Source organism: Strongylocentrotus purpuratus, unplaced genomic scaffold, assembly GCF_000002235.5.
Source record: "Strongylocentrotus purpuratus isolate Spur 01 unplaced genomic scaffold, Spur_5.0 spur5_scaffold_16, whole genome shotgun sequence".
Taxonomy (NCBI): domain Eukaryota; kingdom Metazoa; phylum Echinodermata; class Echinoidea; order Camarodonta; family Strongylocentrotidae; genus Strongylocentrotus; species Strongylocentrotus purpuratus.
In genome coordinates, this window is record NW_022145601.1 from 26,416,845 (window position 1) to 26,438,916 (window position 22,072).

Sequence of the window (22,072 nt, forward strand, 5' to 3'; positions counted from 1 at the left end):
TATAGAGGTCTACTTACATGTACATGTATAATTGGCTTGACTTTTATGTGAATTCTCTATGACATGAAATATAAATAAAAAAATTTCATGACACAGTATACTTGCGTCACTACAATTATAATGTATTTGCCATTCTACTGAACTCTGTAGAAACCCTTGAGTCGTAAGTAATGTATTGAGTGGAATCAGTTTGTGGTTAGAGGACATTTTCCCCTTCATGAACCCCAGATATAGTTTTAATTTACATGTTCACTCTGGGAGCTTGTGCTATGGGAATAGAGAGAAAACGAAATCAAGTCAAGTCCAGAAATAGCCAGCCAGACAACCTCTTATTAGAAAGATGACTCATTGAAAAAATGGCTGCCCCTTCAAAAGCCTCATGGCTCTTGCGATCATTTCAACATTTGCAAGAAAGGCAACTTTCAAGCTCTGTGACACAATACAGTCTGTACTTTAACACGGCAAACCACACAATGTGGTCAACTCAATTTTCGCGAATGGGTTTAAAGCCCCTCTAGTGTTTGGAGCCCCAAATGCTCCAAAAGTTTGATGGCAAAATTTGTATCATAATGTGAAAGAGGATGTCATTTAAGACACACTTCTGCAAAGATCCCCCCCCCCCTCAATGTGTTTGAAGACAAATTTTGATAAAAGAAAACATATTTTGGATTTTTTGCTGTCCGCAGAAAACCTTAATTTTAAATATTTTCGACTTCAAACACATTTGTTTTGAAAATCCATGCAGAAATGCATCTTAAATGACATCCTCTTTCACATACAGGTTTTTAAGTGAAATTTTGCCATCAAATTTGGGGGGCTCCCAACACTTTAGAGGGGCTTTAAGTATATACATGTAGGTTGTAGGTAACAGACAATGTCTACCCAACATCTGATTTGTTTTTCCTGTTGTCTATAAATTTCTTTATTGAATGGTCCTTCACATACAGTACATTAATCATATACACTGTACATGTAGGCCTTATCTTCCCACATGTACAATACATGCATGCCATACACATGTAGCTCTAGATTTGCAAACACCCCATATTTTTTTCTTCTTCAAACATACATCTCCACCAAGTCTAGTTATTTTTTTTTGAATGAACCACAGTTGTGAGAATATTTGTTTTCTTTTTACATTTTGTGCGTACATGTACATGTATTTACTTGAGATTTTGTTTAGACCAGGGAGATGCTGTCATCTCCCTGTTTACATACTAGGCCTTGAGTTTTGTAGAATTGTTTTTAATTCATGCACCGTAATATTTTCTTGACTAAAGGATTGGACAGAAGGAAGCTAAGTCTGATAATTAAAAAAAAAGTGATTTACAAAAATAGGCCAATCCCATAAATTTGCTTTACAGGTTGATGGTTATATACAATGGGTAGTTTTTGAGAGTCTCATGAAGAGATCTAGAGTTTACAAGCAATGAGGAAGTGACAAGATGGGTCGAAGTGAAATGAAAACTAAGCGAAGGATTGAAAGTACATGAGATTTATTTATGGGACCCTTGAAATGTGAAGGAGAATTGGAGAGCATCGCATTGACAGGAAAGCTTAAGAGCTGGGGATGAAAAAGAATATTAGTGCATTTTGTATGTACATGGATAGTCTGCAGAGATGGCTGGAAGAGAGACTAGGGGATGTCGTTTAAATTGTATCTTCTTTCAATTTTGACACTCAGTTTTTCATTATCTTACCAAAAAAATGATTTTGCATAATGCCCTCTGCAACAAAACTCAACTTTCCCTTTAAGTGACCCAACATTTTTTTGAAAAACCATTGTTAACCAAGAACGGTGATGGTACATGAAGCAGATATTAACAAAATAATCGTAAATGGTCACTGAGAAGAGACTAATCACTCATGTGGTCATGTTTTGAGTAGGTACTTTCGTAGATAGAAGTTATTTAATCACGAAGTGTAGGGTTGACTCTTCGTTTTTTTTACAGGCCAGTAAATCACTAATAGTACTCAAGCTTTTGCAAGTACTTGATGTTACTCTTTTTTTACATAACCCTACATTATACCACTTGAACAAATATTAAAAGTGCTTGTTATTGAAACTAGTCATATATGGACATATCATAGCTTACGGTATATAGCCTGGGGGGTGTTTCACAAAGATCCTGTAGAACTTAACACTAAGTTGGACTTAAAAAATATGGACAGCCATTGGATATAGCAGAAATTCAAGCATTTTAGACTTTTTATAAATTCCACATCCAGAACATGAAATCTCTTTGATGGTAGAAAATATGAATGATTTGAATCAACATTTTATGCCTTTCAAAATAACTTTTACAAAATATTTTCAAAGATGCTAATGGCTTTCCATAATTTTTGAGTCCAACTTTGAGATAAGTTCAACTTAGGATCTTTGTGAAACACCCCCCAGGCCATATCCATGCATACTGCATGTGTACATCATCATCAGTTTTTTTTGGTGGGTGGGGGAGGAATTGGGTAAATGTACCCGTAAATTTCTGTGTATAAGACGCACCTGTGTATAAGATGCACCCCTTTTTTTGTTTTGTTTTGTTTTTGTTCTTCTGACTCGGCAGCAAGCCCGGTCCATGTTAAAAAACCCATGCGGGAAGGACTTTCATTTAACTGCAAGGTGCAGTTGAATGTGTAAGATCTTTAATGTAAATTAAAAAACAGTAGAGGACCTAGGATAGAACCTTGTGGTACGCCATGTGTAATAGAAGAAAAATTGGAGGAATTATTGTTATAAACTACCATATTGAAAAATCTATCAGAAAGATTACTTTCAAACCAAGACGACAGACAAATTTGAGTGTTGTTCTAGTTTCCGAGTGGTGAGTCATCACACCGATTACTGAGCTGGGAGACATTGCCAGACATAGCGCCTGCGTATAAGACGCACCCCCGACTTTGAATATTTTTCGGCGGCAAAAAAGGGCGTCTTATACACAGAGATTTACGGTAAATATAAATGTAGTTTTTTTTGTGTCTTTTGTACATGTATTTTATACCCTGAAAAATTATACTGAGCAATACAAATGCTGCATTGAAAATATGCATATAGGGACACACAGTGTATTATGTAACACAATAATGTCACATTTAACACACTTTAAATCTCTCATTTTCTGTGCTTACGTACATGATTAGGCGGAACGGTGAGGTGACCCACATCAAGATTCAGAACACAGGCGATTTCTTTGACCTGTATGGAGGTGAGAAGTTTGCTACCCTGGCTGAGCTGGTACAGCATTACACAGAGGGCAGGAATCAACTCAAAGAACGCAACGGTCAGATGATAGAACTCAAATACCCCCTCAACTGTGCTGATCCAACCAATGAAAGGTAGGCTGGGTCTCAAGGTTTCAAATTCAGCTTCGCTGTAGTGTGGGCATGTCTGAACATCATGTTAAGTTATACATTTGACATTGATTCATGTTCATTATGTTGTGAACGGCATCATAAAGGACACTGATATCTTGGATTGTCATTTCATAATAATTGTTTGACCCCACTTGTCCATGTGTAGGTGTTGGTAAGTTATGACTGACACAAAGTAAGATTTGATTTTATAGTACTTTAATAGATATGGGCATTCAAAAGTAAACATTGAGAAATAAAGAGATTTGAAATGAAAATGAAATCTCTGTCTTACCAAATTTACCAGGTCAAATCTCATGTTTATACTGCTATCTATACATGTATATTGTACAATGTATGTATGGTAATTGTAGGTTTCAAAATCATTGCCACCTAACAAACTTGCACATGAGCATACATCTGGACATCGGTTTAAAGACCAGTGACAGAATTGTGCACCATTGCTATTTGTGGTATACATGTATACTGCTGTTTGTTGATGTCACATTCTGATCTTAAAGTGGCTCAGTGACATTGCCTCAGAATCTGAAACAAAATCTTGTATTTAGCTCATGCTGCAATCATAATTATAAACCTTTAGGTCAGTCAGGAATCCCATGACTTTTACAAGCCAATAGCCTGTCTGAATATCAAGATACTGTATTTATGACTAGAAATCGAAATTAAATTTTGTGTTTTTATAACACTACAGTCTATTGAGGAAAATGAGTATGGTAAAACCGGTCACTCAAAGATTTTGCTTTTTTGAGTCACTTCTTAATCATTTTGAAGAGCAAATTTTTTAGGGCTTCAATATTCCACCATATCACAGACAGTGATAACACGTTTTATGGGCCATGCATCTCAGATTAAACATTGTAAAGTGATGCCTTTAATGTTTGATGTATTTTCAGATGGTTCCATGGTCATATCACTGGTAAGGAAGCAGAGAAGTCATTGGTGGATAAAGGCAAGAATGGCAGTTACCTGGTCAGAGAGAGCCACAGCAAGCCTGGGGATTATGTACTGTCTGTACGCACTGAAGACAAAGTCACCCATGTCATGATCAGATGCCAGGTCAGTATGTCCTCACACAAATGCATTGAGTGGTTGTTTCTGATTCGTTTAGAATCCGAGCTGAGTAATGCATAACAAGAAAAGTTCACGCATTGTGAAAGGACAACCATTCTTACAGCAAGAAACTTTTGCTAATTGCAGATATTTTGTATTGGGTCAATTGTAATTCTGTTTGCGGCATTTTGTGAGTTGAAGTACATTTTCAAATGTACTTTACACTTCATTTTTTTGTTTTTTGTCAATGAACCACACAATTGATGCATAGCACTATTTTCTTCAGAAAGTAGTGCTATGCCAGTCACCTCAGAGAATCCATAATTTTAATTGGAGCCTCTCAGTGCCTGGTATATTTGATTACCATATTTCTGTACAGAAATGAACAAGTGAAACCTATGTCAACAAGAAATCAATCTTTTACTTTTCATGACTGTTTAATTATTTACTTACAGATTTATATCAACTTTTGACAGAATAAAAAAGCTTGATGCTTGGTTCTCCATTAATCACTAGATTAAGTTAAACCAAGGTTTATATCAGTCCACCTTGGAAGATTACAAGCCATGGTCTTTAGAGACAGGTGGTTTCATTTTTGCTTTCTTGTCATTTCAGGATACCAAGTATGATGTTGGTGGAGGCGAGCAGTTTGAGACCCTGACAGATCTTGTAGACCACTACAGGAAAAACCCAATGGTGGAAACAACAGGCTATGTGGTGCATCTCAAAGTGGTAAGACAAATATGGACTAAAGCTGAACAGCCTGGGGAGGCTGCAGATAATGTTATACTTATAGTAAGGTCGCATTTAGATTTGAGGCATCTTGAGGAGGCCATCAGATTTATCCTAAAATTAGCCAAAGAGATTATGAGGTTCAATTTCACTAAAACTGTTTGAAAAAATTGAAGAGAGTGGTAACACAAATGATACAAACATCCTATTTATATGAAAAAAATGTGTCATGAATGCCATCTAAGAATTTATCAAATTGAGGAAACTCTAGTAACGTAACACATTGTGTCCCATGTGTCTACCCGACAAATCAACTTCCAGAGACATGTACATTTTTTAGCTGGCGTTAGCGTTAAAATCTGATGATGGTGTGATTCTACAGTAGTGTGTACCTGGAAAAGTCTGGAACTTAACCGTGTTTGAAATCCTGAAGAATCATGCTGATAGACTCATATACAGTTTGTTTATTTGTGGTGTTAGCACTAGTATTTAAAGGACGTACCTGTGTTTGTCTTACAGCCTTTCAATGCTACCAGGATCTCTGCATCAGGGATCAGGAATCGAGTAGAGGTCTTAGAGAAGGAAACTAAATCCAGAGAAAACTCCAAGAAAGCTGGATTCGAAGAAGAATTTGAGGTAAAGCTTTATTATAATGATGGAGGTTATGAGAATTATAAAAAAGAATATCAGGTATTATAGCTCTTCATTAGAGCCTAGTTTGAAATACGATTGACTCAGAATAACAAAAAGAAGAAGATATGTTATGATATTCATAGAATCTTGAAACCACATGCTATGATCTCTAATGCTTGGAATATGGCAACTTTTCTTTAGGAATCCTCACAGAATACATAATTGAATATTCATTGAGGTAAAGAGATGGTGCACACATGTGTTTGTGTGCGTGTGTGAATCTATGAGAGACATTATTTCTCAATCGGCATTGTTGATATTAAATATGGATTGTATTTTTTAAAGGAAAAATTCAGTTTTAATTGTGTTATGTTTCTTCTTCAAAGGCATTGCAACTGTTAGACAACAAGCATCTCCTACCAAGGAAAATTGGTGATAAAGCAGAAAACAAGAGCAAGAACCGTTACAAGAATATTCTTCCATGTAAGTAGTGACCTCAATGCATCAGCTTGGTATACAATTTAAAGGGAAAGTCCACCCTGATATTAAGTTGGTTTTAAGATAAGCACAGAAATAAGAGAAACCTTTCAGAGAAAGATTAAATAATTAAGTTTTGAAGGTGCGTTCAACCTAACAAAAATTGGCAACTCTGTGACATATTTTGCGAGCTTCTCTCCCATTTGCCTTGTACTAAGAAACTTTGAACAAATTATACTTTCCCTTCATAAATTTCCAATCATACATTCACCCTACATACAATTTTTGCAAATATGTTTTTATACAACCCCTGTATGAAACAAGTCTATTCCGTTATTGATAACTAAGAAAAAGAAAGTTTATGAAAATTTCTGTACAGAGCAAATTAAAGGTATAGACCAGTATTGGAAACGCCCCAATTTCAAAAAATGAAATGGAAGCTCTCAATACCAATCATGTGAAAGAATATGTTTTGACTATTACATGATGATAAAAAATTTGCTGGGAAACCGCCTACTAATTCATATATTTGGTAAATTTGTTTCTCTCATGGTCTGTGAGAGATATAGGGTAGTCCCACATACATCTTTCTGTGTATAGTGCTTGTAACTTTACGAAGAATGGGCCAAATTTCTTATCATTTTGATGATTCCAGAACCTTGCTAGAGATGCTAGATGCTAGATGCTAGATGATCAACCTTTTCTGATCGATTCCACAACGTTTCTTTCACAATGCAATCGCATGACCATAACTGGTCTTTACCTTTAAAGAGGAGCTTGCAAAATATGTCACAGTGTTGTCACCTCGTGTTTCACTGATGACAACTACAACAATTCATAACTTTCTTATTTTCAATTGTATATGGCTCAAACTTTCACCAATTGGTTTCTCTCGTTTTTCTGCTTTTATTGAAACCAAGACAATATCAAGGTGGACCAGTTAGATAGTAATTGTGTTGCTATTGTATTGACATGTCTGTGCGTTGCACCATACATCTATGTTTTGAGTAAATAAGGCTAGTTTACATTTCTGGAACAGAAAATAAGGTAAATTTATTGTTCAGTTTTTTCTTTAAGAAATGATAATGCAGTCTGCTGCTTTTTCTAGTGAACACTAATGCTAAAGATATATAGCAATATTATTTAATTTTCACAGCTGACTAAAATTGCCAGTCAAATTTGACATCCTTTATAGGGAAGTCTCAGCTATAAATGCACTCACAATGAGACATGAAAAATGGCTCCCCCTTGAGAACCCATTGTGTAGACTTTCCTTTGTTATCATTGGATCATGGTGAGAAGGCTTTCTATAGAATAAGGAAGTTGGAAATACACCTTTTGTTGACCTATGATTGTGATTGGCCTTTAATGAAGCGTGATGACTAGGCAGTGGGAGCGTGAGACTCTAAAAGTTTTCAAAGGTAATGATGATAATAATAGTGGAGTCTTGTATAGCATTTATGTTTGGCACATTGCCACTCCTGGCACTCCATTATTATCATTACCTCCATATAAGCCATGGTAATAGATTCGTTTTGACATGTAGGCTGTAGGAAGTTGTTAAAGGTAATACAAAATTGGGGGGAATTTTGAAAATTGGCTGGATAAAGATTCTTTACAATTTTTAAATATTTGGTTGCCCCTGGGGATCTATTATAAGCACTAAAAAATTTAGCCCCTAAAACACTTCTGCTTTTGAGATAAATTGAATATCATAATTTATCGTAGCTCCCAGTAAATTTCAATCATTTTCAAATAGCGCCTACGGCCACACAATGGTAGCTACGACCATGAAAATCTCAGAATAAGTAGTTGTGGTAAGTAATTGCCAAATGGGAATAGCCAATCGGTCGATTTTAGTCAAGAAACATTGTATTATAGTTAAAATTAATATCTTGACCTTGAGAGGGAGCTATGCAACAAAAAGAGTTTATGATTTACAATTTCATCACTTTAGACTCGATTTCAACCGCGACAACAATCACTGAATATTGTAGGATCGCATATGTTTCCAATATGTCCATTTGAACCAAAACTTTGTATTACCTGTAAGATTGGGAATTTCTATGGTTAAACAGTTTTATTGTTACCCTTTTTTTTTACAGAACAGATTTCTTTCTTCAAAGAAAATCATGCATAACCAATGATACTTTAGATTGATGAACATGGTGGTTAGGGAAGTGATTTTTTTTTAAATCAGGGATATATAATACATCTACACCTGTATAAAAGGAATGCTGGTATTCAGGCTTTTGCATAATTCAGAACTTCCTCTTCAGGTTTTGTTTTTTCATGCCCCATATGTAACATAAAATTCAGACCTTGTTTGAGCATGTGAGTCTCTCTTTTGAAGCTGATTGAGTAAAACCAACTGCTATCCCTTGGTATATGTTATGGAATGGAGAGTACCATAGGCCCTGTTGACATGCATGTAGTCACTTGACCGATATCAGATGATATGTTTACCTTACAAACGCCCATATACTGATGCCTATAATATACCCCTTCACTGTTAAGGCCGGCATTCTAATTTGAAAGTAAACATTGATGGTGCGCATATGTATTGTTGCGTCACTGCCTGCGCTGCGAGCTCACATCATATTAACATGGGCGTCATTTTAAATTATGACTAAACATGAGTAAAATGGCGCCCATGTCGGCGCATGCACAATCTTGTAACTGTGAAAGGGTGTATTATTTTCGCAATTTTCTGCTTTCATTACAAGCAGTTTGCAATCTGGAATCAGATTTCCCTTTAATTAAGTTGATAATTTTCCTTTTCCCTTTTTGTTTCAGTTGACCATTCAAGAGTTATTATCAATGATGGTCTCCCTGGTGACTATATCAATGGCAACTATATCGATGTAAGTATCTTTATTCACAATATTCATGTGTTTATGATAATGTGAGAGTGATTCTTGTAAAGTTTTAAAGGCCGTCTGTACTAGTTTGGCTAGGAGGGATTACACCACCCAGGGCAGTCACTGACAGGTGGCTATCTCATCAACTCAGCTCTCAATTAACATTAGGAAAAGAGGATCATGGGGGACCAGTGGTCACCGATTAGGCTTTGCTTGCTATATAGAGGGAGCAAGTAGCTACAAGTAGTACAGTGGGGCTTTAAAGTCTATTGAAAGCTACACATTGAACTTGACAATGTGATCCTGTGTGCCATTTATTATCTTGACTTATTGCAACTGGCTGAGCAATTTTACTTTTAGATCCTGAGAGATGAACGTGAGGAAGCTTTACAGTGTCTTCTATAATGCTTTGTATCACATGGTATAACTTTAGATTCCCTGCCAAGGCACTAACATATGAAAATATTCTTGGTTTATAAAGAGTTTAATACATCAACAATGTCCCTAAGTGATTTACAGATGTAATCACCCTGGTCATCAAATTTAGGCTTGTCCATAAATGTACATTCTTCACCCCCATGGAGAATTCCAAAGACGCTCACAATGCTGAGCAAACTACAATGACTTTTCCATCCTACCGGGTACCCTGGGTGGAGAGTGGCAAATGTGGATTAATGTCTTGCCAAAAGACATAATAATAATAATAATAGCCTAATAGTCCACTCCAAATTTTATTAAACCGAAACGGAAATTCTTTTTGCCCAATTGATCGTGAGCCCGGCAGCCACTGAGCAGTGCCAGATCGACGTTGCTCTATCCCTTATTGTTGAACGCCAAACAAGGTAGCAACAACTCCCATCTTTTAACGTCTTTTGGTATGACGCTGCCGGGGTTCAAACCCACGACCTCCCGGTTGTGAGGCGGACGCTCTACTGACTGAGCCAACGTTAGTGCCTGGCTGGAATTCGAACCCTCAACCCTTGGATTGAGAGTCAAACACATGAACCACTACATCCTTTGGAAAGACATTAATCTACATTTGCCTCTCTCCACCCAGGTGAGGTTAATGTGCTCCTGGTAGGTGTGCTCTATCAGTGTAGCTTGGCTAAAGCTAGGGGAATGAATAGTACAGCACTTAAAAACACTAAAATTAAGTGCTATATTAATGTTACTATTGTTGTTGTTGTCATTGTTATTATTGTTTGTGTTGTTGGTATTGATATTATTAATAATAATTCTTTCTCTTCTAATTTTTAATATGAATCATTGAGTAATTTTGTTATTATTTTGATTGAATCAGTTACCAAAGGCATGGAAGAACAGTATTGAGCTTCAGCAGCAAGGTGAAAATGTGGAGAAGATTGACATGAGTTGGGAGCATCAGAAACGGTACATTGCTACACAAGGTTGTCTGAAGGACACGGTACCAGAGTTCTGGCGAGTGGCCTGGCAGGAGAACTCTAGAGTCATCGTCATGACAACTAAAGAAGTGGAAAGGGGGAAGGTAGGAATCACCAGTTGTACAGCAAACAGTCATGCAACCATTGCTCTGTGATCAATTTCATATATTAAGAAGACTTCCAATCTTCAACCCTTGATCAAACACTAAATCAAACCTAACCTAAAACCCAATTGTAGTCTTTTGAGAAAGCCCCCTGGAAACCACTCAGTGGTCAGTTTGATTATAGTATTGTAAAGAGGGGTTTTATTTTGGGTATTTGAGGGATATTTTCAACCAGTTATAAACTTAAGGGATTTAACAGGTTTTTGAGATACCATTCTTGGCATAACTATAATTATGATTATGATACTACATGTATATATTGCATGGGAAATGTTCACTGTTGAAGGGAAGCAAAACACATTGGCCCATATTTCCTTAAAATTCTATTAAAACCTGATGCTTTTGTTCAAAGTTGGGTTTCACAATGCGAACAAAGCTAGTCTGAGGTCTAAGTTGCCTTGTTAAAGGCCCACTGCACTACTTGTAGCTACTTGCGCCCTCTTACAACAAACAATGCCTAATCGGTGACCATTGGTCCCCCATGATCCTCTTTTTCTTATTTTAACTGAGAGCTGAGTTGATGAGATAACCACCTGTCCAGTGACCTTGCAGGGCGCTCTAATCCCTGCTGTAAACTATGGCAGATAAGTTTTAAATGTGATCTTAGAACCAGGGTGGGGTTAACTGAATTTGTGTAATACGGATGTACAGGTACATGTATGCGTTTGTAAATTGCGCTATACACTGTGTAAGAAATTGCCATGTGTAGATTAAGGATGTGAACTGCAATTTAATGTCTGATTGTCTTTTTCTTTTAGAATAAATGTTGTCGTTACTGGCCTGATGCTAATACTAAGAAGGATACCGGAGTAATCACTGTAACGCACATCTCAGAGCAGAGCATGGCCGACTATGATCTCAGAGAGTTCTCAATGTCTCATAAAGACTTTGTAAGTATCAGCAGTTTGGCGATTCCATGAAATAAGTACCGTACAAAATGAAAGATGATAGTCATTTATCATACTTATATCATGTATCCCCAGGGTACCAAGAACATTCCTGTAATCCAAGCTACGTTTACCAATTACAACTTTGGTTTTACCATGTATTGAAATATAACAGAATGTGACATGATGACAATTTTACTATAAAAGGGGACCACTAACCTTAATGCAAAGAATTTATTAATCACCCCAAATTGTGAGACATTCAAACCTTTAAGGATTGAAGAGCTGCTCATTTCACTTGCAGTTTATTTTTACAGATGTAACATACAAAACTTGTATTAATTAGTATGCCGATATGGAACCCATAACAGAGGTCATACTGTAGTTTTATTGTATGTTAACCTTTTCTTGTCCACCTATCTGTGTTTAGCCTGAAGAATCGAGACCAATGTTTCACTTCCACTTCAAGAGTTGGCCTGACCATGGTGTACCCTCTGACCCTAGCAGGGTCCTCAACTTCCTCCAAGACGTCAACAAGAAACAAGAAACATTCCCAGATGCTGGCTCTATCATTGTTCATTGCAGGTAGGAAGAGCAAGTCTAATGTACATTCGGCAAAAACGAAAGAAAGTGGATACTATTCATAGTTAAAGGTAATACAAAGTTTTGGGAAATTTTGAACATTGGATGGATAGTGAATCTTTACAATTTTGTTATATTTGGATGCCCCTGTGGATGTATTATAAGCACTAAAAAAATTAGCCCCTAAAACACTTCTGTTTTCGAGAAAAATTGAATATAAAAATTTACCGGTGCTCCCGGTAAATTTTGATAAATTTCAAATAGCGCCTACGGCCGTACAATGGTAGCAGCGACCATGAAAATCTCAGAATATGTAGTTGTGATACATAATTTTCAAACGGGAATAGCTAGTCAGTCGATTTTAGTCAAGAAACATTGTTTCATAGCTAAATTAATATCTTGACCTTGAGAGGGAGCTATACAACATAAAGAGTTGAATATTTATATTTTCACAACTTTAGACTCGATTTCAACCGCGACAACGACCACTGAATATTGTAGGAACGCATATGCTTCCGAAATTGTTAATTTGAACCAAATACATGACCCCATACCAAAACTTTGTAATACCTTTAAGATATGCAATTAGATATTTGGGCCATTTGGTGGTGGTTGTGGTTATTTTACCTGACTGCTAAGCATAAATACTTGTTAGTAAGCAACCAGATGGCCGACGGCTGAAGGTCCTCTCTGAGGGACCTGGTAATGAGGATTAAATCCTTACCAAAGGGCACTAGCGAATCGCCCTGGTTGCAAACCCGGGTCACCAGATTACGAGACCACTACTCTACCGACTGAGCTATCGCGCCTCGTAACATATTTGTTAAAAATTTATCTTTCATATACCACAAGAAACAATAAACTCTCTTTAAGATGATATGCAATTGAAATCATACTGCTCATGCATGAGTGGGGGCATAGCCATCTAACGATAAATAAGTCTCTGAAAGAAAATTTCAAAAATGGGCATCTGGCTATTCAAATGTTGATGGACATTGTAGGTATCCTGACTTTTCATTGTGCTTGTCAAAACCATTGTTTCTCATTCTTTGTTTCTATAGTTAAATAAGTCTGCCTGACAGATGCACATGTTTATTAACATTTAAATTGCTGCTTGCTCTGTTTTTGCAATCTTCTTAATCATACCTTATAACAGTTAATTAATAAAAGTTCAAAACTTGGTCTTAATTGATTTTGGTAGAGTAGTGATTTTTTTTGTTAATTTGATATATAATTTATTACATTTATTGACAGTTTTTATGAACATTTTGAACAGTAAAAAGTGTCCACTCTTTATTTCTTCTTTCTGCTTAGTGTATATTGTTCTAAATGTTTAATACAGACATTATCAAGGATTTTATTATACCCGATGATTCTGTTGAGTTGATAGCTCTACCGTAGCTTTGATCATAGATCATAGATATTTCAGTTGTAGATGGATATTGGGATGATTTATGTAATGGGATTTTGAAATCTAAACTTTTATTTTTGGAAGTTTAGTTCACATTAGAATATAGAGTGAGAAGGCGGAGGGGAAAACACTCTTTTTACTAGAAAGTTAACTGGAGGCCCTGCGTGTAGGAGAGTCGCACCCTAGGCATGTTAATACGCTATACTTCTTGCAAAGAGTAGAGTGTATACCGGGTGTTAAGTGTACCTGTATACAAAACTGGTAATCTATCTACAAATAAAGGCTGCATAGCCCTTTGAAGGTTAACAGAAGAAGGAGAAGAGTGAAAAACACAGAGTGCATTCAGCTAAAGTTAAAGTTTCATACTGTTGCGCATAATGAAGGCTGCTTGCAAAGGTGGATAAGTACCGGTAGCTCTTGCAAGTTACTACCGGCACTCTCTCGGGGAACTGCCACTTTAAATGATGGTACCAACGTAGAACGAATGATGTTGAATATATAAACGATGTTTTATTCTCCAACAGTGCCGTGAAACTGTAAACAAACAATGCACAGAAAACAATAAAATCAATCAATCCGGTCAAAGTAGGATCTATGAATAGTCTATACAAGTTATGTAACAAATCACTTGAAAATATTATCTACTGATATATTAATTATACTGCGTATACTAATAACAAATGTAAATATATCTCTTGACTCTTAAGATTCAGCTGGTACTCATGTGCAAAGAGCTAGAAGGACGTTAACGCATGTCACTTTACACAGAGTTATATCCTTCTGACTCCTAAATGATGGTATTTGATGTTATTAGTAATTTTTAAATATACAGTGAAACCTGTATATAAATACTGATTAAGGGAAACATGAAAAGTGATCTTTATAGGCAGGTGGTCTTTATGTACAGGCTCCTTTAGTACAGGTTTTAATGAGAAACTATATTCAAGGGAAACAAAAATGTGGTTTTATAGACGGGTGGTCTTTCTGTTCAGGTGTCGGCTAAAGCAGGTTTGACTGTAATGTGAGATAACTGTAGACCTACATGTATCCATCTGTTTTTTTTTCTCTTTATATCTTGACAGTGCTGGCATTGGAAGGACAGGCACGTTCATTGTCATTGACATCATTCTCAACCTCATCAAACAACATGGTTAGTATAGTAGAGCTATCTTCAATCTGATAAATGATTTTTGATGAAATGAGTGCAAGGTAATAGTTGGTATGGATCATGCCTGATAATTACCCAATTTAAATCTGTTTCCTGATTTTTTTTTCTTCTTCTTTTTCCCCTGATTTTACACCTGTTTTTCCCAATTTTTTCCCTTATTTTCCAGATTTTCTTACTCAAAGGGGGAGGGGGGGGGGGGGGGGGGGGGGGAGGGATGTTGTTAAATACCATTTTTTTTCTTCCCTGGATCCTTTTTTAAATTTATTACTCGAGGGGGACGGGAGGGGAGGGGGTGAGGAAGCAAAAAAAAACTTTCCTTTTTTTTTTAGTGCTCACTATCACCCCTGGTATGGATGGAGTATATTTCCAGAAACATTGTTACAAATTATTTGTTATTTAAGTACAGACACGCACATATTCATTGATACAATAGACCAAGTCAGTTTGTAGCAATGGTTTGAGCATGAGAAGGAGAAGGAAAAAAAATCTTTAGATTTCTACAGAGTTTTGCATATAGCTAATCAGGAAATTGGTATTGCAAAGAAATGATAAAGTTACCTTTTCTTTCATTTATCAATCATGAAGAAAAACTGTATAGGCTAGTAGCGCGGCGGAACTTGAACCGTTAACCATGTGATCCACAGTCTGGTGACATATCCACTTGACCAAGACACTTCTACATTTATAAGAAACAGATATTTTTACTATCGTTTTTATTACAAACCGGTCCATTATACCCTGGAAGCAATGTTCTGTCATCCCACTCTATGTATTCTTTCCTACAGGACTGGACTGTGAGATTGATATCTATAACACCATCAGGCTTGTAAGACAGCAACGCTCAGGTCTGGTACAAACGGAGGCACAGTATAAGTTTGTCTACAGGGCTGTTCAGCACTATATCGAGACTCTGTCACAAAGAGTAGCTGCAGAACAGGTATTTCATCTCTCTTTAATGTCTCACTCACTGATATTCCCTTCTTGTTATAGAATTTAAATCCCATGGAATTTAGTCCCAGCAAGTTGTAACCAGTCTAGGATATTTGACCAATCAAGTGGTGTCGTAACCAAGTCAATGCGCTCGTTCCCGTTGGTAAGGCATTGATCCCTCGGGGAGGACTTAACGTCGTAAGTCCCCTGGTTGTTTACCAGTCTTGTAAAGTCACGTAAAGCAATCATTGATCATCATCAAACTATATCCAAATGTTTTAGTATAAATTTTGCTTTTGCGCTTTTGTCTCCATCAGAACACATTGAAGACTGGACGTGAGTACATCAATACGAAGAGAGCACACTATGAGGTTCAGCAGCATCACACTCCTGGTTCTACTCCAATCCTGTCACCAGCTATCTTGAATGAAGATAAGAATGTCTACCAGAATGTTGGACCTATCAACAACATGGTATATATCAGGGCTCTACCGGATTGAACTTCTTATGTCAAAAATTATTTTTTAAATCCAGGCTTAGATTTCAGGTGCCCATGTATCCTTGGCCCGTTGCATAAAACTTACCATTGATGGTAACTTTGCCATCAATGGCAACTACCATGGTAACAGGGCTCAACAGCCAATCAAAATCAAGGTTTCCATTATGGTTACCATTGATGGCAAAGTTACCATCAATTGTAAGTTTTGTGCTACAGGGCCCAGTCAATGTCGAGCTCTGTATAAATGCCCGTCTGCTTTAAGTAAAGTAAGATCAGGGGGAAATATTTTTTAATGACTCAATAGCCAGTTTCATCTATTGCTATAGAATATTATTGGTTAAGGGTTGCATAGGGTTTGGTTTTTTTATCTGAAGAGTTGCTTTATTATTTGAATAACTGTCTGTGTACAAAAGATATTTCAGGATTCCTTTTAAAAAGTGTTATGAAAAGTAATCAACATTTTGATTATGATATGATTGAATGTATAGAAGTTGGAGTTTTGCAGAGTTCATTTTCTCTTTGTCTTTTCAACCACTTTTCTCTATCCTCATTCATTTCTTTCTTCTTTTCTCCCTCTTTTCTCTACTTTTTTTCTCCTTCTCTCGCCCTCTCTCTTTTGATCTATATCATGATCACTCTCTATATCTCTCTTCTCTCTCTCTCTCTCTCTCTCTCTCTCTTCCTCTCTTGATTCCCCATCATGATCACTCTCCTCTCTCTCTCTCTCTTCCTTTACAGTCAACACCAATTCCTCCTAGGGCACGCCCAGCGCAGCCTCCCGTTCCAAAGTCCAACAACATCAAATAACCTGTCCCTAGAGGAACCAGTCATTGGAGAGTAAACTACCACAACTATGATTGGACCCCAGCTTCATCATAGACTACAGCAGATCATCGTCAGGTGCGGATGTGTACAGGACACTTTATGTCTTCTATTATTTATTTGTTGCGATAGCCCGTGACTACGCTCACAATTGTTGGAATTTCAACAAACTCTTCCATTTATATGTACGGGACCCCTCAACTCGGTGCGATGGTTAGAATGAAATGAATCTAATGACTCTCATTTGGGAGAAAGCCATGCTTGATTATTTGTGATCTCGCTGTGATGTGTATTTGAGGTGCATGAAAAATATCACATTTTCACATTTATTCTAAGTGTATTAAAGCATGTCTTAATGCTTCAGCAATTTTTTCTAGATTTCTGGAAATGCATAGGACTATAAATGTTTTGTTAACTAAATGTTCACAAAAGTGTTCACAAAAAATGTTAAATGCTGAAGTAAGGTCCTACAAAGGTTGAAGATTAAATAGTTATGTTAGATACATATACTTATAGATAATACAGAGTTCTGCAGGTACATGTGATCTGGTTATTCACGTATGTGTATGCAGTACCTTATCTAATATCAATGTAATTTAATTTTTAAGTTGACCTTGAAGGTTTATTGAGACGCAAGTGGAAATGCAAAGATTCTTCGTGATGTAAAAAGTAAAATGTGGACAGCTCTAACAATGTACCAGCCACATCCATTAATAAGATGTGTGTGTTCTTATAGATCACAGGATTATGGTGATTAAATATTTATTTAATTAAACCATTAGGACAAGAGAATAATTACAGTATTTTTAAAATGCAAACTATGTAAATGTAGATTGTCTAATGGACTAGGAAATTTGTCAACTTGTAAATCAGGCAAAACTGGTTGAAATAAAAGAAATTGATTCAGAATTTTCAAAGATGGAGTTGAAGATCGGTTACATGTATTGAAGAGTGAAGTTACACAAATTACATTTTAATGTTGATTATCATGTGGCATTTGGAAATTCATAACTAAAGTTTCTGGATGTATTAGTTTCTGGATGCAGACTCTGTTGTTACAGTTACTAGATGTCGCATTATTACATCATGTGATATCACCTTTTCATCAATGTGCTTGAACCTTGCCTGAGCAGAAAGAGCCAAATTGGGCACATTTCGAAAAATCACAGATCTTTATTCATTCTTGCAAGTCTAGGCATCTATTTTGCTGGGGGAAGAGTGATGCCATATGAATATGACCGTCATATCACGTCTTCAGAATCATGTCACTTTTCATGAGTTAGGTGACGTCACTGATCTTGGACTAATACTGTTGTAAAGCGAGTTTGTCATTGCACAGACGTCTCTCTAAAATACTCTTTGTACAGTATAATCCAGATCCAGTATCAATCTATATCATAAAGCTTTAGCATCAATAGATTGAATGTTCTCTGAATATATGGTGAATATCAATGGATAATACTCTCCCAATCTTGATGTGAAATCATGCTTAATTGTAAATATTTGTTGATTAATAGACACTTTCCAAGGATATATGGAGACATATTTTTTCATAATAAAGCACATCTTTTGTAGACACGATAAAGTATATTAGCATTTGACATGATGATAAACGATATTGGTCTTGTGATCATTTTTAATTGTTCAGGATTCTATTTTGCCCCTATTCGCTTCAGAATTAGCTACAAAACTATGCTTTATAAGTGATATTATTATATGATGCAAATTTTGAATATTTTAAATTCTAATTTAAACAAATTTCAATTAATTTCTTAATTATATAGATTTCCTTGCATCTAATTAAAAGAAATAATCTCAGTGTAAATGTGTGTGTTTATGTAGCTATAAGTAGTTTAAGTACCGTAGCTAGCTGTTTATGAAGCTTTTAGTTTATGTAGCTATCTCCTAAACAAATTAGCACAACTCAATTAATAATATGTCTGAAATTTGCTACCCAGGAAACATATTTGACAAGCTTCATAGCTCATTAAGTTAGTGCTCTTTATAATAAGTTTGAAAATACAATGCAAAGGGGGTTGCAGTCAAAGGTATTGTGGGTTCTTGCTTTCATTTTCAAAGAAATCTTATACATTTTGTATATACCATTATACATAGGCTCAGTGGCCTATACTCATCAAAGCATATCAAGAAAAACCCCATTTGGCTTACTTTGTTCTTCCAACAAATGAAGTGAATTAAGTGATGAAATGAAAAATGAAAAACAATGAGATATTCATTTCACCGTGATGTTCACTTTTATTTATTCACCTAGTTACAAAACTATTGAAAATTTTATGGGATAAAGTGATCAACACTTGGTGCTCTATAAAGTTGTAGGACTTAACTTCATGATGTAAACCTGGACTTAAGTTTTTACACTTTATGAATAATGACTTAAAGATAAAGTTGAGTTCTCTTCCTGCGATTGCATTGTGAAAGAAACTGCGGTAGTGATTGGGGAAAAAGGCTGACCATGTAGCATATAAGTATTGGTGTATACATGTACTGTTGGGGTTTGGAATCATCAAAATAATAAGAAATTAGCTCAGTCTTGCTAAGAGTCACATGACACTGTACACAGAAATGTGTACATGGGACTAAAGTTTAAACTAAGGTATGGCATGAAAGTGTGATCCACAACAATGCTATGTACTATTCTAATGTATTATGACATGCAAATTATGCAAATTCAATATGAAAAGAATTTAAGAAGAGATTTGGTTGGTAAAAATACTATGCATGTTTATGAAGTTCATTTACTTTTTTCAATGTGTTTACCCAATATTATGGTGCATAAGAATTTATAATCTTCAAATTTATTTCTGGAAATATTTTTGTTGTTTTTGTTTTTCGATGCCTCCACATAAGATTTCAAATATTTTTTATTTTTTATTTAAATTGATTAATCAAAGAAATAACCACCAAATGAATGAAAGAATTAATTTCTTTATAATTTTTTTTAATTGTTTCATAGATGAGAATTTGACAATGTCTCTGCCATTTTGAATTCTTCATATACATTTCTCTATCACCTACATCAAGTTGTATTTACACATTCCTTCTAAAGCAAAGTTTTCCATGTACAAGGACATAATACAGATTGCATACATGTACATGTAATTCCTAAGCTTTAATATCTCCCATAATGTTTACCATGTAAAGACCCTGTTCTTCACTCTGTCTTGAAAAGAAATAGGAAAACAATTAGATTAATATGACTTCTGTGCAATATTTTTTTCTTCTTCAAGGAGCTCTTACGTTATTTAAGTGTATTACATACAATTTAGATTTTAGTTCTTGTTACAAAGATGTACACCATTTAAGAGTGGTAGTCATTTTTGTTTGTTGCTTTATGGTTCCTCTAATTGAACCCTCTCTACTGTTTCTCTTAATGCTTTTGATTTTAGGTAAATTCTTGAATTACTTACATATTCTTGTCTTCATGTTTGATAAAATAAAAAAACAGCTGTATGTATCAATCAAAGATGTGCATTAGTAAGAGTTCCATGCATGTTAATAAAATGAGAGACAGTATAATTTTTTGCTCACTGAATGAAGTTTCAGGATTGAAAAGTAACAAATACCAAGCTACCATATCATACTACAAATCAATGTCAGCATCGATTAATATCGCTGCAACATATCGTTGAGGATGAATAATGAAATATGAAGTAGGAATATTTAATATAGCTTTGAAGTGTAATAAGGAATAATATTTTGCTGTAGTGTGTAAAGTCTTATTTTGTGTAGGTTGTATCTTTCTTCAGTAACGGTCTGAAGTTCATTACTAGAGTTAAACTAGCTTGGCAGTTTCAACTGCCCTCAATAGCAGCTGCATCACAAGGTCCGCAATAAATAATTAGTTTAAACCAAAAGAAGTCGTGCTACAAAAAGCAAGCTGCAAGTGAGAACTCGAGCCGCTATATATTATGCATAATTGGTTTGTGTAGATAAAATTGCTGATTTTTCAGACAAATCCTGTACCCTATTTCATAAAACTTGTTATCAATAACAAGTTACAATATAAACTATTATACTGTATGCTACAAAATTGTGGCATTTGGTTGGCTGAGAGCAAATTTGTCATAAAAATGTAGCTTTTGTTATTGTTAACAAGTTTTATGAAGCAGGGCCTAGGTCCCTGTGCTTGGTGGTTATATTACCCCCTGGACAAAACAAATGTAAATGCGTGGAGTGTGGATTATTTTGGGCCATTGCCTCAGTCCTTCAAGATCTGTCTATGAGACAGGTACTGACTGAATTCAAATTTGATTGCTTTAAATAGAATTGAAGTATGATGTCAAACACTGGTCGACATGTAGGAATACTTGATCTCGATAGGTAAGAATATCGTCTTAGAATTATCAGCAAATCACAATGCTTCATATTCTTAACATATCAGAATTGAGTTGCAAGTTGTTATATCAATGCTTATATAAATTGGTTTACATTGCTCTTTAATGTACCCGGTATATACATTCACATAATAATATGTATTATGACATGTTACAGTAAATTGAGAATGAAGATGCCTTCTTCTTTTCTTTTAAAGTGTATATTTTGTCATCTCTAGTTTTGAATATTTTGGGGCATCTGTTTTTAATGTTTGTTTTTGACATTTGACAAATATTGTAATGTTATATTTTTGTAATTTAAACCATGGACCATGCTCATTTATATATTTTTTTTGTCTATAGCATCTGAAATGTTTGTTTTCTGTTGTTATGCATAAATATTAGGAATAGTGAACAGAATATTTCATTTCTAATGTAAATAAGCCATAAATGCTACAAAATGATGAAGTAAAGCTGTAGGAAGATTTTAATATATTCCATCATAAGTATTTTGAAGAAAAGTATTGTATGCAACTAAGTATGAAGAATGGTGACAGTTTATTTTGGTTTCCATGATATTGAATAATGCACTGTTGAATATATCCAGAAAATTTCCTGGAAACTGATTTGTTTTTGTATGTTTTAGGTGTGCTAGATGATCACTGAATATAGAGATTTAATGATATCATGCTTGCACCCTATTAAATAGACAATCTTGATTAATATGACCGGCTACATCTGTGTTCTGGATTA

The 22,072-nt window shown here is 35.5% G+C and overlaps 1 protein-coding gene across 1 annotated transcript in view; it reads left to right on the forward strand.

The window, feature by feature from the left end:
- The window catches only part of LOC764175 (tyrosine-protein phosphatase non-receptor type 11), a 31,432-nt gene extending 11,636 nt beyond the window's left edge, over positions 1-19,796 (forward strand). Inside the window, exons 3-15 of the mRNA XM_030987166.1 lie at positions 3,139-3,333; positions 4,263-4,425; positions 5,035-5,151; positions 5,671-5,787; positions 6,171-6,267; positions 9,058-9,125; positions 10,423-10,626; positions 11,445-11,576; positions 12,004-12,158; positions 14,649-14,716; positions 15,520-15,671; positions 15,982-16,137; positions 16,902-19,796. Coding sequence (XP_030843026.1) covers positions 3,139-3,333; positions 4,263-4,425; positions 5,035-5,151; positions 5,671-5,787; positions 6,171-6,267; positions 9,058-9,125; positions 10,423-10,626; positions 11,445-11,576; positions 12,004-12,158; positions 14,649-14,716; positions 15,520-15,671; positions 15,982-16,137; positions 16,902-16,970 — 1,693 coding nt within the window. The 3' untranslated portion in view covers positions 16,971-19,796. The remainder of the gene's footprint in view (positions 1-3,138; positions 3,334-4,262; positions 4,426-5,034; positions 5,152-5,670; positions 5,788-6,170; positions 6,268-9,057; positions 9,126-10,422; positions 10,627-11,444; positions 11,577-12,003; positions 12,159-14,648; positions 14,717-15,519; positions 15,672-15,981; positions 16,138-16,901) is intronic.
- The last annotated feature ends 2,276 nt before the right edge of the window (positions 19,797-22,072 follow it).